We start from the raw sequence: 12,454 nt of genomic DNA, 5'->3' as shown, positions 1-12,454 counted from the left end.
TAATAATGTCGAATACAGAAATAAAAATTTTAACGTATTTTTGCTTATCTAAAATAAATAAATAAATATATAAATGGTACAGGCAATCAAATTAATTACTCAATTAAATTAAATACAGATATCAGTAATTAAAGCAATAGGGGAGCGTCGGTTTTAATTATGATACCGCCATTTAATTCAGAATATTTCAAATTTTCCACTCAATTCTAAACAGTGCTTCAATGGCATCTTCAACTGCCCAAAATTTATATTCAAAGACTTTGTAAAAAATAATCACTGTCGAAAAAATTGATTGTTTTGTGAAAAATCGATCTTTTAACTTTCCTCTGGTTAAAGAAATATGTTCTTACGATTGATACGACTTAAACATCGGAGTATACATAACGAACAACCCGCAAAGGGGATAGAAAATCGCGATTCATAAATATCATTTTTTGCTAAACATAATTAAAATGAACATTAAAAAATACCCATTCTATTCGATTATACATTTTCGTAGAAATAGAATTTATTTATCATAGATAGTCAAAAAATCTTTTTTTATTGTTTAAATCTTTGAAAAAGAAAGCAGCGCATCGCATATTATTATAATTTCATGCAAAATAATAAAGATTTTAATAATATTTTAATATGCAGACATCGTATTATTAATAACCATGCCATATCTAGAATATTCGAGAGGAAAGCATGTGTACAGAATGTTCATTCCCGAATAAAGTTGCCAACAGACAAATGTAACTTATTGCCTATAAAGTTATTTTATGACAAAAAAATCATTCTTAATGTAGAGCAGTAAAATTTCACCGCTGTGAAATGCCATCAAAAAATGTTATATCTTGCAGGGTGGTGAAAAATATTGATCAAAATCCAATGATTGTAATGGAAGAATTTCTTCCGTAAAGCGATTTTGACAATATTTTAAAAATTCATTTTTAAAGACATAAATCTTTTCATTTTTTAAGGCAGTAATTTTTTTTTGGTAATTTTAATTTTTACAATTGGCAATCCATCAGAAATATCACAGATACTCCAGGTAGATTGATTAAATAAAGGAAATGCGAATTGAGATTTCATAGCAACATGGTAGAGCAAGTGTACCGATACCTTCAAGCTGTTATAGTAAAAAGACGGTTAATGTACACATGAGATCAAAAGGCCTTATTCGTAACGCTCGCAAAAATTGACTTTTTATAAATACTGGCAAATAAAAACCTTTTCAAAAGAAAAAAATCTCCTGAAGCAGCGGGGATGTGGTTTTACCGAGTGAAAGTGGGTGTTTTTCGTGGATTAGTCACATCTCCAAAGACAAAGTGCTAGAACTTTACTAATTGAAATCAACAATCTTTAAATGACAAATTCGACATCAGGCAACTACGGCAGATATATGGATCTTGAAAAAAGAGACTTTTATGCTCACAGAAAAACATAATTTCGGACATGTGCAATAATTGTCATAATCGATCTACCAGGAAAACACCATTGACTCTGTGAGCCATGTTGTTTCCCTCCATCTGCTGTATCGTTTTAAGTAAAAGTGTCTTAACTTTTTTGACGAAATCCGAAGAGCTATTAAGAATAATCGAGTTTTCTCTCTAATGACATCTTCATCTTTGAACACACTGTACATTCTATTTATAGGTCGATATTATTATAATCACGGAGGAACATGGAGTATCCAATTCAATGATGACGATGATGATAGGAAACCAAACATTATATTTGTATATGGAATATAGAAACTAGAACATCTAATGAATTTTCTGATTCAATATAATATAATATGTTGTAATATTATAACAATAACCAGCCAATGCCAATGCAACCAATGCAAGACTTGGCTTGACTTGGCATACATACATCGTATCCAAGTCTGTTCATAGCCCAGTCGAATCCCATAGTTGAATCGACCGACCGTCATTGTGTACAATGTATTGGAGTGGAGGGTGTGGGGTACATTACCTTCTTTTGATTATTTAGTTTCAATCATAGATATCTTTAAAAAGCAGATTGCTAAATTTCTATTAATTGGGAAAATCTACCAGATTTTGATTATTAGGTTTCCCTACTTTTAAAAGTAGTTTTCCGGTTTGATTGCTTTGATGATGTTTTCTTGAATATCTCTGCTTCTATTAATCGGATTGAGACGAATAAAATAAAGAAATATTTGTTATGAATTTTTCCATCAACCTTGCTTGCCATCGAACCTTGATTAAAGCCAAATAACCCTTAAATCTCAAGAAAACCGAAGTAACCTCATCTTTTCAACTTTCTCTGATAACTTTTCGAAAAATAAAATAATTAAGTTGAAATTCTGGAAAAAAATGTAACTGATGATCATAAAAAAATGTGGTAAATTTTAGCCCGATACACAACCTAAATCTCGAGAAAAACGTAATTTTTCTGAAAAATTTCAACAGCTTGTATAGTTCAAAGAAATCATCGGATTTAACTTTTTTTTTCAATTATTTTTTTTTTTATGTACTTTTGAATAGTGCCAAAGTTGTTCTTTTTTCAAAATCTGATTATGAGCCGAAACATTACAAAACAAAAATGCGAAAAACACTTAAAAATACAGATTTGCATTATTACAAGGTAAAACATTTGAAAATTTCCAATTTGTTTCAGGTTTTGAAAAAATAACCGTATTCAAATCCTGAAAAAAAAATTGGAAATTTTCAATTGTTGTTAAGTGGGTAGCTACAAAACGAGCCATGAGGCATAACAGATTTAAATGGTCCATCCTGTGTAACACATCTGTAATGTAGCCAAAAATTTCATACATTTTATGATAGGTAATCTTATATATTATAACTCTAGCCAGCTTTTTTCTGTCCTATCCTTATTCCTTATCCTTATTATCTTCCTTATTCCTTTATCAAATTTCATGATTCACCTATCATTTTCAAGCTTATTAGGTCTAGGTTTGACGAAAACTATACTCTAAATATGTACCGCTTAGGAAAAACTACGCTAGGCAAATAACTTGAACGTTAAAATGTCATAAATTTAAATAATAAGTTTATTAGGTAAGCATTTTAGTTTTTACAGATGCTCTCCTAATACTCTAGAAGTCCAGACATATTATTACAATTTTTAATACATGTTCTCTATGGCACGCCATTTTACTATTTAATGTCCGAAAAAAAATGATCGTAATAATAATACTTTATAATAATACATTATGTACATAATTTTAATGCAATCATTTTTATTATGTACATAACTTTAATTCAATCATTTTTATTATGTACATAATTTTAATTCTCTATTTCCATTATGTACATAATTTTAATTCAATCATTTTTATTATGTACATAATTTTAATTCTCTATTTCCATTATGTACATAATTTTAATTCATTCATTTTTATTATGTACAAAATTTTAATTCTCTATTTCCATTATGTACATAATTTTAATTCAATCATTTTTTTTTTTAATCTAATTCAAATAAAATTAACTGATTTATTATTATGTATCATCATAATAATAATACATTTTTATTATGTTATCATCATAATTTTAATTCTCATCTCTCTTTTCTCATCTTATCTTATATCAATCTCTCTTTTACTAAGATTTATTTTACAAAATATAAAATGTAAAATATAAAATTTCTGATTGAAAAAAAAAAAAAAATGAATTAATTTTTTTCTCGATAAAAATTAGCCTATTAAATACTAAAATGGCGTGCCATTTCTCTTAACATTAATTAAGGAACTTTTATTTTTTTCACCATTTTTCTACGAAATTGGTTGTGTGTTGTTTTTAGCCAGGGTAGCCACGGGTCGAGTTAGTTTTTATTAATTATCTCAAAAAACAAAAACAAGATTTTTTGGTACATCGGTACAATTATTGATAAGCCTTTAATAAATACTGTGGTGATTTTTTATGAAGTTTGTCAAGTCTGCGTCTCGAGCTATGAACCTTAAATTAGTGTGTTTGTCGTCGTTTCTCTATATTACAATCTAATAACTCGTCTTAAGCTAGTAACATTAACATGCCAGTAACTGTAACTAAAAAATTTAACAGGACGTTCGATATTATTTAAAGGTGGCACTATATCCTTTAAATACTTTTGCCAATTGATTCAAAAATACTTTATCTATCTAAGTTTAGACTAGACATCGATGATGTCCTGAACGAAGCATATTTGCTTTATTAAACGTGGACAGACAATGCACAACTCTTCACTAGAATATGCAGAATGGATTCATTTAAAATTTATGTCTTTATATGATTCTTTTTTAAAAGATTTAAGGGTTCAGTTTCAGAAAAAAAATCTAATAATATTCTTGCATTTATAAAATTAATCGACCTTCTGACAATAAATATCCTTATCGAATTTACTAAATAATCCTGAATCCATTTTGATTAGTTTATCCGATTTTTATTCAAAATTTAATAATTCTTCATTATTGATTGTTACTTACAATATTCGTCATAAAAACGTAAAAATTTTAAGAGCACATCATGAAAATTTTATCGAGACTATATTAAGTCACGGACTAGTAGTTATCTGCTCGCTTCACTAGAAGATTACGAAAACTACTCAATGGATTTTAATGAAAATTATTGTAGATATTGTAGATCATTCGTCAGAATAAAAAATAGCCTATAAATGACATAGATACTCTCAGTTACCCGCCCCCTTCGCTAGACGATTTCAAAAATTACTGAATGGATTCCAATGAATCTTTGCAATAATAAAGTTCATACATCAGGATAATACATAGACCAAAATTTATAAATATAGCAGTTACTTTCCCGCTTCGATGGACGATTTTAAAATTAAAAAAAATGAGCTAGTTATACCATGTATATATGAAATATACATAGTATTATAAGTTTAGTCCCAAGTTTGTAACGCTTAAAAATAATGATGCTAGGAAAAAAATTTTGTCATAGGTGTTCATAGAATCACCTAATTAGTCCATTTCCGGTTGTCCGTCCGTCCGTCCGTCTGTGGACACGATAACTCAAAAACGAAAAAAGATATCGAGCTGAAATTTTTACAGCGTACTCAGGACGTAAAAAGTGAGGTCAAGTTCGTAAATGAGCATCATAGGGCAATTGGGTCTTGGGTCCGTAGGACCCATCTTATAAACCGTTAGAGATAGAACAAAAGTTTAAATGTAAAAAATGTTCCTTATCAAAAATTAAACAACTTTTGTTTGAAATATTTTTTCGTAAACATCACTGTTTACCCGTGAGGGCGCCAATTAGGCGGAAATTTTATAATATGTGTACAAACTATACACTAAATGTCGGTCGGTAATGCAGAACACTATAAAGTCATTTACATATGTACTAAGTACTATACTTGATTATCAGTTATGTATGTGTCACATGTATGTATGTGTTATGTGATAAAGAAATCAACACTGACTATGCATGGTATTTCAACAATTAACTCAGTCAATTGTTTGTTTTCACTTGTTTTATAATAAAATAATATCAAAATATCATAACAATAGTTTCAATTTGTACCTACATATAAAATTTGAATTTTTCCATATTTTTCAGCATTGTACATTTTGTGGACTGTACACATTTAAAAGAAAAAAAAATTTTATCAGAGAGAAACTTAAGTAAATAACTTTTCACATGCAGGCCTTGAACTATTTAAAAAAAAAAAAAACAATTATTTTCAAACATTTTGAATCAATAATTTATAATTATTATGCAATAATGTAATTAAATCTATATTGGTAATAATTGCTTGTTTAATATAATAATTAAAAATTAGTAATATGAAGGCAGCACCAATAATCGAAAACAGGTTTATTTCCTGCATTATATATTTATTTTACAAATAATTATTTAATTACGATGTAATTATATTTAAACACAAAAATCAGTTAATGTTTATGATAGCTTATTGAGTTGTAATAAGGTAGTTAAAACTGTAGTTGATTATAAACGTTATTTAAAATTATAGATAATGAATTATAAACTAGCTGTTCGAACGTTAATATTTTCATCCAGAAAATTAAAATACTTGATATAACATATTTTTCATGATATCTCTGAATTTAAGGATGTCTTAATTGTTTTTTCACATAATGATATGAGTTTGGATAAAAAATGTATATAATTTTGAATCACTACATATTATAAAACAAAGTCGCTTTTTCTGTCCCTATGTTCCTATGTCCCTATGTACGCTTAAATCTTTTAAACTCCGCAACGGATTTTGATGATTTTTTTTTAATAGATAGAGTGATTCAAGAGGAAGGTTTTTATGTATAATACATCCATATTATAGTAGAGTAAGGGGTTGAAATAGGGGTTTAAAGGGATATGCTTGAAAAACTAAAAAAGTTGTGCATCGATTAAGATCAAATATTGACACGATATACAACCAGCTTCAAAGATCTATTGTTTTTATCTACTTTTAACCTTCGGAGGGTAGAAAGGGGTAGCGAGAAAGTGGGAAGGAATTATCGAATATTTACAAATATACCTAAGTGGGGTATCAAATAAAAGAGCATGACGTGTACATTACAAAACTGTTATCCCACGCAAGGAAATGTGGAGGGAGGGGTGCAAGTGGGGATGTTGCCCAGCAAAGCGGGTAGTTCACAGCTAGTTCATTATATTTTATAATATGAAAATATTGCTTAGACAAATGAACAAAGGACGAAAACGCTTACTATAGCATACACATACAGCGCACACATGTTAAAAGAAAAGTCTCTCACGCTAAAGTCAGTTCAGTTTTTCCTCAAAAGGAAATTCAACATATACGAATGCATTTATAAATATATATAATTTACTTTAATTTCCGTTTAAATTTTATGATTACAATCGTGAGTGTTTGTGTGTAAATATTTTCTTTTATCTTTTATGGAAAAAGATTTATACAATATAGTACAACAGATGGCATAAGGTCGATCTTCACCGATCTGATAACCAGATGGAATGTTTTATTGATTTTTAAACACTCCTATCATAGTTTATCTATCTAAAAAGTATTCATGCCTATTTTTATACCATGCATATATGAAATATACATAGTATATTGAGTTTAGTCCCAAGTTTGTAATGCTAGGAAAAAAATTTTGTCATAGGTGCTCATAGAATCACCTAATTAGTCCATTTCCGGTTGTCCGCCCGTCCGTCCGTCTGTGGTCACGATAACTCAAAAACGAAAAAAGATATCGAGCTGAAATTTTTACAGCGTACTCAGGACGTAAAAAGTGAGGTCAAGTTCGTAAACGAGCATCATAGGTCAAAATAGACATAGAGATATAGAGATAGAAATAGATCAAAATAAAGATAGAGATAGAACAAAAGTTTAAATGTAAAAAATGTTCCTTATCAACTTTTGTTTGAAACATTTTTTCGTAAACATCACTGTTTATCCGTGAGGGCGCCAATTAGGCGGAAATTTTATAATATGTGTACAAACTATACACTAAATGTCGGTCGGTAATGCAGAAACCTATAAAGTCATTTACATATGTACTATACTTTATTAGTTATGTATGTGTCACATGTTTTGTATGTGTTATGTGATAAAGAAATTAACACTGACTATGCATGGTATTTCAACAATTAACTCAGTCAATTGTTTGTTTTCACTTGTTAATTAAGTTAATTTTAATCAATTTTTTTTATGAATGTTTTCAGTAATTAAATTATCTTTATTCTGATACCAATTTGGATTCGTTAACAGATGTGTAAATCTATTCATGGCATAGGAACAGGTAAGTCAATATCGATAACATCACCAATCTGTTAACAAATCGAAATGGGTAACAAAAGAACGATAATTAAATTACGAAAATAAAATCACAGGCATGATAAGTGTTTCAAAATCAATAAAATTTCATAAAAAATATGTCTCGTCTAGTTATCAGATGAGTAAAGATCGACCTTAAACCGCCTTTAAGAACACTATAATTTTATGATAAACAAATAAACGAGGTTAATATTCCATCATTAGCTTAAAAAGAGCCAGATGACATTGCCACACAATCTTTAAAAAACTACTTATGAATAATAACGTCATTGGAGGGTACAAATTTATCTGGGAGTAATTAAAATTAATAGTAAACTTGACAGAATCGATTCAATAAATTTTTATTCTCTAGTTCAGTTGTTTTGCTCTTTAGAATACAGATTTTGAAACGTATTTTTGCATATAAAAAGATTGATTTTAGCCCGAAAAATGGTTTGGGATTCTGATCTATACGTAACTCTCAGCAATTGTTAGAACCCTCTTTAAAAAAATTTCTAGATCCGACAGTTTTTATTGAAGTTTACTTAAAATAACTAACGATTTAAGTTTTTTCCTGAATGTTAGCGCTTTTTCTGCCAATATAAAACTTAAAACTCTTGATACACCTTATATAGGCTTGTTATTTAACTTAAATTTGATGTCGATTCGAAAGGACGAGAATTCAATATACACAAACTAGTCTGCCTCGCCCCAAACTCTGTAAAAATTTTAACGCCATTTATTGGTTTTGTTTCAGTTTTTTTTCAGTTTACCTTTTATTGCTAGTTTAAGCGTCTTCCAGATCCAATTTACGTAACAGGGGGACTATTTTTCCAACCTCTATCGAAGAAAATTTTTCAAATCTCGTAGAATAACTTTTTAAAATGCCTGTAGATCGTGACACAGTGTTTTTTTAAATTCTAAGAGGGTGTTTTTTCTAAGAGATTATGATGATTATTATTTTGTTTGAAAACCATTTAAAATAATCTTTGTTTGTTTGCATTTTGTGTGTGCAAATTTATAGCGCTCAACGCGCTTCTATGTTGTCTGAATTGTTCTTGTGTTGAGCTATATGTGTGTGTTTGCTTGCATTGAGCTATACTGCTCTGTGTTTTTATACCATGTATATATGAAGTATATCAAGGTATACAAAGTTTAGTCCCAAGTTTGTAACACTTTAAAATATTGATGCTACCATAAAATTTTGGTAAAGGTATTTATAAAATGTCCTAATTTGTCCAATTCCGGTTGTTCGTCTGTTCGTCTGTCCATCGATAACTCACAACGAAAAGAGATATCAAGCTGAATTTTTATACCGAGCAAGGTAATTGGTCTTATCTTGTAAACCGTTAGAGATAGAACAAAAGTTGAAATATAAAAAAAAAAACAGTATTTGGTTGAAACATTTTCTCGCAAATACCACTGTTTACCCGTGAGGGTGCAAATTATGTAAAAAAAAACAATATCCAGGGTTCCCCGTAAGTATGCTACGCTCTTCCATTTTTTGATCCGATGCACGGATAGTTATTAATTAAAATAGACAGCCAATCAGAAGCATTCTAACTAAGGAGTAAAACCCCTGGACTCTCACTGGGACTGACTAATTAATGATTTTTGATGGATTAAAAACAAATTCTTAAATAATTATAATTGTTAATAAAAGAAAAAAAAATGTATTAAGTATAGAAAAATTGATTTTGATGGCAATAAATTAAAATCTCTCGGCTCTGCTCAAATTGAATACTAGTAAATTTTTCTTTTTTTAAAATTTGTTATTGCTATTATTAACAATAATAATAAATTAATAATTTATTTTTAATCTATCAAAAATCATTAATTAGTGAGTCATTGTCATAGTCGAGTAGTTTAAATTATTAGTTATAATGCTTCTGATTGGCTGTCTAGTTTAGTTAATAGCTTACTATCCGTGTATCGGATCAAAAAATGGAAGAGGACTTTTCTTTTTAGAAAAATGCTTCTGATTGGCTGCCTAGTTTAGTTAATAGCTTACTATCCGTGTATCGGATCAAAAAATGGAAGAGGACTTTTCTTCTTAGAATTTCATTTACTACCTGATGCAACAAATTCGTGCGGTACTTACGGGACATCCTGTATAGTATGCATACAAGTATTGCATATATTTAAAATTTATACGTTACATACATTATGTACGTTTCTTTATTTTAGTATAGCATATACTATATTCATCGAGGAAATGGAAAGAAAGATACTTTAATATAACTTGGTGTGTAAGAGTGGCCATCTTTCTTTACTCACATTACATAAAAAACAAACGGTTGTATAATCAATTCGGTTTATACATGGTATTTCAACAATTAACTCAGTCAATTGTTTGTTTTCGTTTGTTTAAAATGTGTCATGAACAATATTTTAAATGACATTTTATTATTAAGTTTTTCCACATCTATTTAAGTAGGTATATGTGAATGAATGAATGAATGAATCCAAAGTTTTTCTAGCACATAATAATTCATGTGAGTTTGTTTTTTATACAAAACAATTGTTAAAAACTATGAACATCAGGATATATGCTTTTCTTTGCATTTTATTTGTTTTGAACTTTATGCAAATCAAGATATAAAACTGGAAGTGAAGCCAGAACGTGACAATTGGAATAGTATTATCAAACAGTTGAAACTGCAAGCTTTATAATTTATATTTTATCAGATTCCTTAATTTTCAATCGAAAAATTTATTGTCTCTGATTTTGATAAGGTTCATTCTAATTGACAAACTACAAAGAGCTGGTCTCGAATCACTTTCAAATTACAAAAATATGATAAACTAGCTAATTTAACAATATAATTCGTATTTTTTGAAATATCTTCAGGATCGCTCCGAAATGATAACTTTTCGTATAGCATTTTTAACGAAATTTCATAAAGAACTACTCATTCAATCGCTAAATAAACACGATTTTTGTATTTTGTGTATCAAACTTACTGTAAAAACCAAGTTTCATCAAATTTGGAAGCAAAAAACATTCCCGATTTACTCGATTCTTTCAAAGGGTTACATACCCCTAAAGAAAATTGAAAAAAAATCTAGAAAATTTTATTATTACGATTTAGGTAAAAACCGTTTTCTAGGGTACTATTTACCAAGAAGATACAAAAATTCGGTTCCTTTAACGATTGAGCGAATGGTTGCTCAAATATTGACTAAAATCGTATTCGACGGGAGATATCCCGGAACAAGATTTTTTTTTTCATTATCCAGTACAGAAAATTGTCGTTCAATCGCAAAATCAACAAGTTATGAATTTCCGAAGATTATTTAGAGTTATAAGAACACACAAAACATGAAAAACCAGTGCATTTGACGCTAAAACAATTCTTCGAGATATCTCAAAAATCACTGAGTCAAATCGTAAAATTAACCCGATTTTTATATTTTAAGCAAGTTTTATCAAATCCGAAACCAAGTTGTCAGTATAATTTCTGGATTTTTTCAAACGCGCTTAAGAAAATTTTAATGTCTCCGATTTAAATAAAAATGATTTTGTAGAGTAATTCTGACCCAAAAAATCAAGTACCTTTGAAGGTTGTACAATCTGTTTCCGAGAGATTGACTTGAAAATCATATTCGCAAAACGATATTCTACTGAGCAAGTCTACTGTTCAAAAGATTAAATTTTAGCAGAAAACAAAGCAGATTGAAAAGCATAATCGGCATAAAATTATCAATTATACAAAAAATGCTTATATCCATTTTCCAATTTTAAGTTCCCCATATCATTAGATTTCCTGCAGTCAAAATTGTAAACAGAAAGAATATTTAAGTTTATAATAAATAATCATACATTTTTATTTCTAAAAATATCAAAATTTACAAAAATTCTAAGTAAAATTTTCGATGGTGCTATTCATAAAATCCGTAGCATTCCGATCATTAACGATTTCAAAGACTTGTCGTAATTTCTCCAACGTATTTTTCTTTGAAAGTCTCCCTAAAATCTGAAACATAAATTTTTTTATATTTTCAAAAAAAAAAATTCTTCGAGTTGCAAACTTCCAAACAAACCGTTGCCTTCAATTTATTTCGATATGATTGTCGTAATTTTTCGGATTTATAAGCAGCTCGTGTGGCTCCAATAGGTTTTGTATACTTTTGTGGACCTAATTCCAGTACAATTTGAGCATCTGCATGTCTTCCTAAACGAAATCCAACACCAATTCTTGAATCTAGACCTAAGAAATTAGCATGAAATCAAAATTCGGTTGAAATCAGTGAAGTGAAATTAAGCCTTACCCGCTCGTAAAGTGGCTAAATATGAATAAACTACATTTAAAAATGATGTCACTTCAGTGGGTGCTATGAATAATGCATCAGTTTCACCTAAAAATGATTTTATACGATTATAAGGATTTAGGAAAAACAAAGACCGAAAAAGATATACCCAGAAAAAGAAAACATTTCATTTTTTTTAAAGCAAGGGCTAAGAACTTCAGAACTCAACCTAAATCTACTCTATAGCCGACAAACTCAACTCAACAAATTCTTAATAACAACAATACTCCGGGTTTATAAAATTTTTTTACCCCAAAGAAGGGTAAAGTTAATGAATTTTCGAGTTGACAAAAAAGTTCCACAGCTTGGGAGGTCTGGTATAAAAACTAGGGATTGCATGTCGATATAGTCGAGTAACTTTATCCATCAGAATTGGCGTCAATTCCGGTAGTTTTGATTTGCACACTTGTTTATGATG

The 12,454-nt window shown here is 29.1% G+C and overlaps 1 protein-coding gene across 1 annotated transcript; it reads right to left on the bottom strand.

Annotated features, from left to right (window-relative positions):
- Positions 1 to 11,585: 11,585 nt before the first annotated feature.
- Positions 11,586 to 12,167, bottom strand: LOC123296349. Its single transcript, XM_044877811.1, has 4 exons — positions 12,146 to 12,167; positions 11,998 to 12,084; positions 11,770 to 11,936; positions 11,586 to 11,702 (listed from the first exon to the last, which is right to left on the bottom strand). The coding sequence occupies exons 1-4, from the start codon at positions 12,165 to 12,167 to the stop codon at positions 11,586 to 11,588; spliced, it is 393 nt and encodes a 130-aa protein (XP_044733746.1).
- Between the last annotated feature and the right edge of the window lie 287 nt (positions 12,168 to 12,454).

The sequence above is a fragment of the Chrysoperla carnea genome, chromosome 3 (assembly GCF_905475395.1).
Source record: "Chrysoperla carnea chromosome 3, inChrCarn1.1, whole genome shotgun sequence".
Classification (NCBI taxonomy): domain Eukaryota; kingdom Metazoa; phylum Arthropoda; class Insecta; order Neuroptera; family Chrysopidae; genus Chrysoperla; species Chrysoperla carnea.
This window is presented reverse-complemented; position numbering and strand designations above follow the sequence as displayed.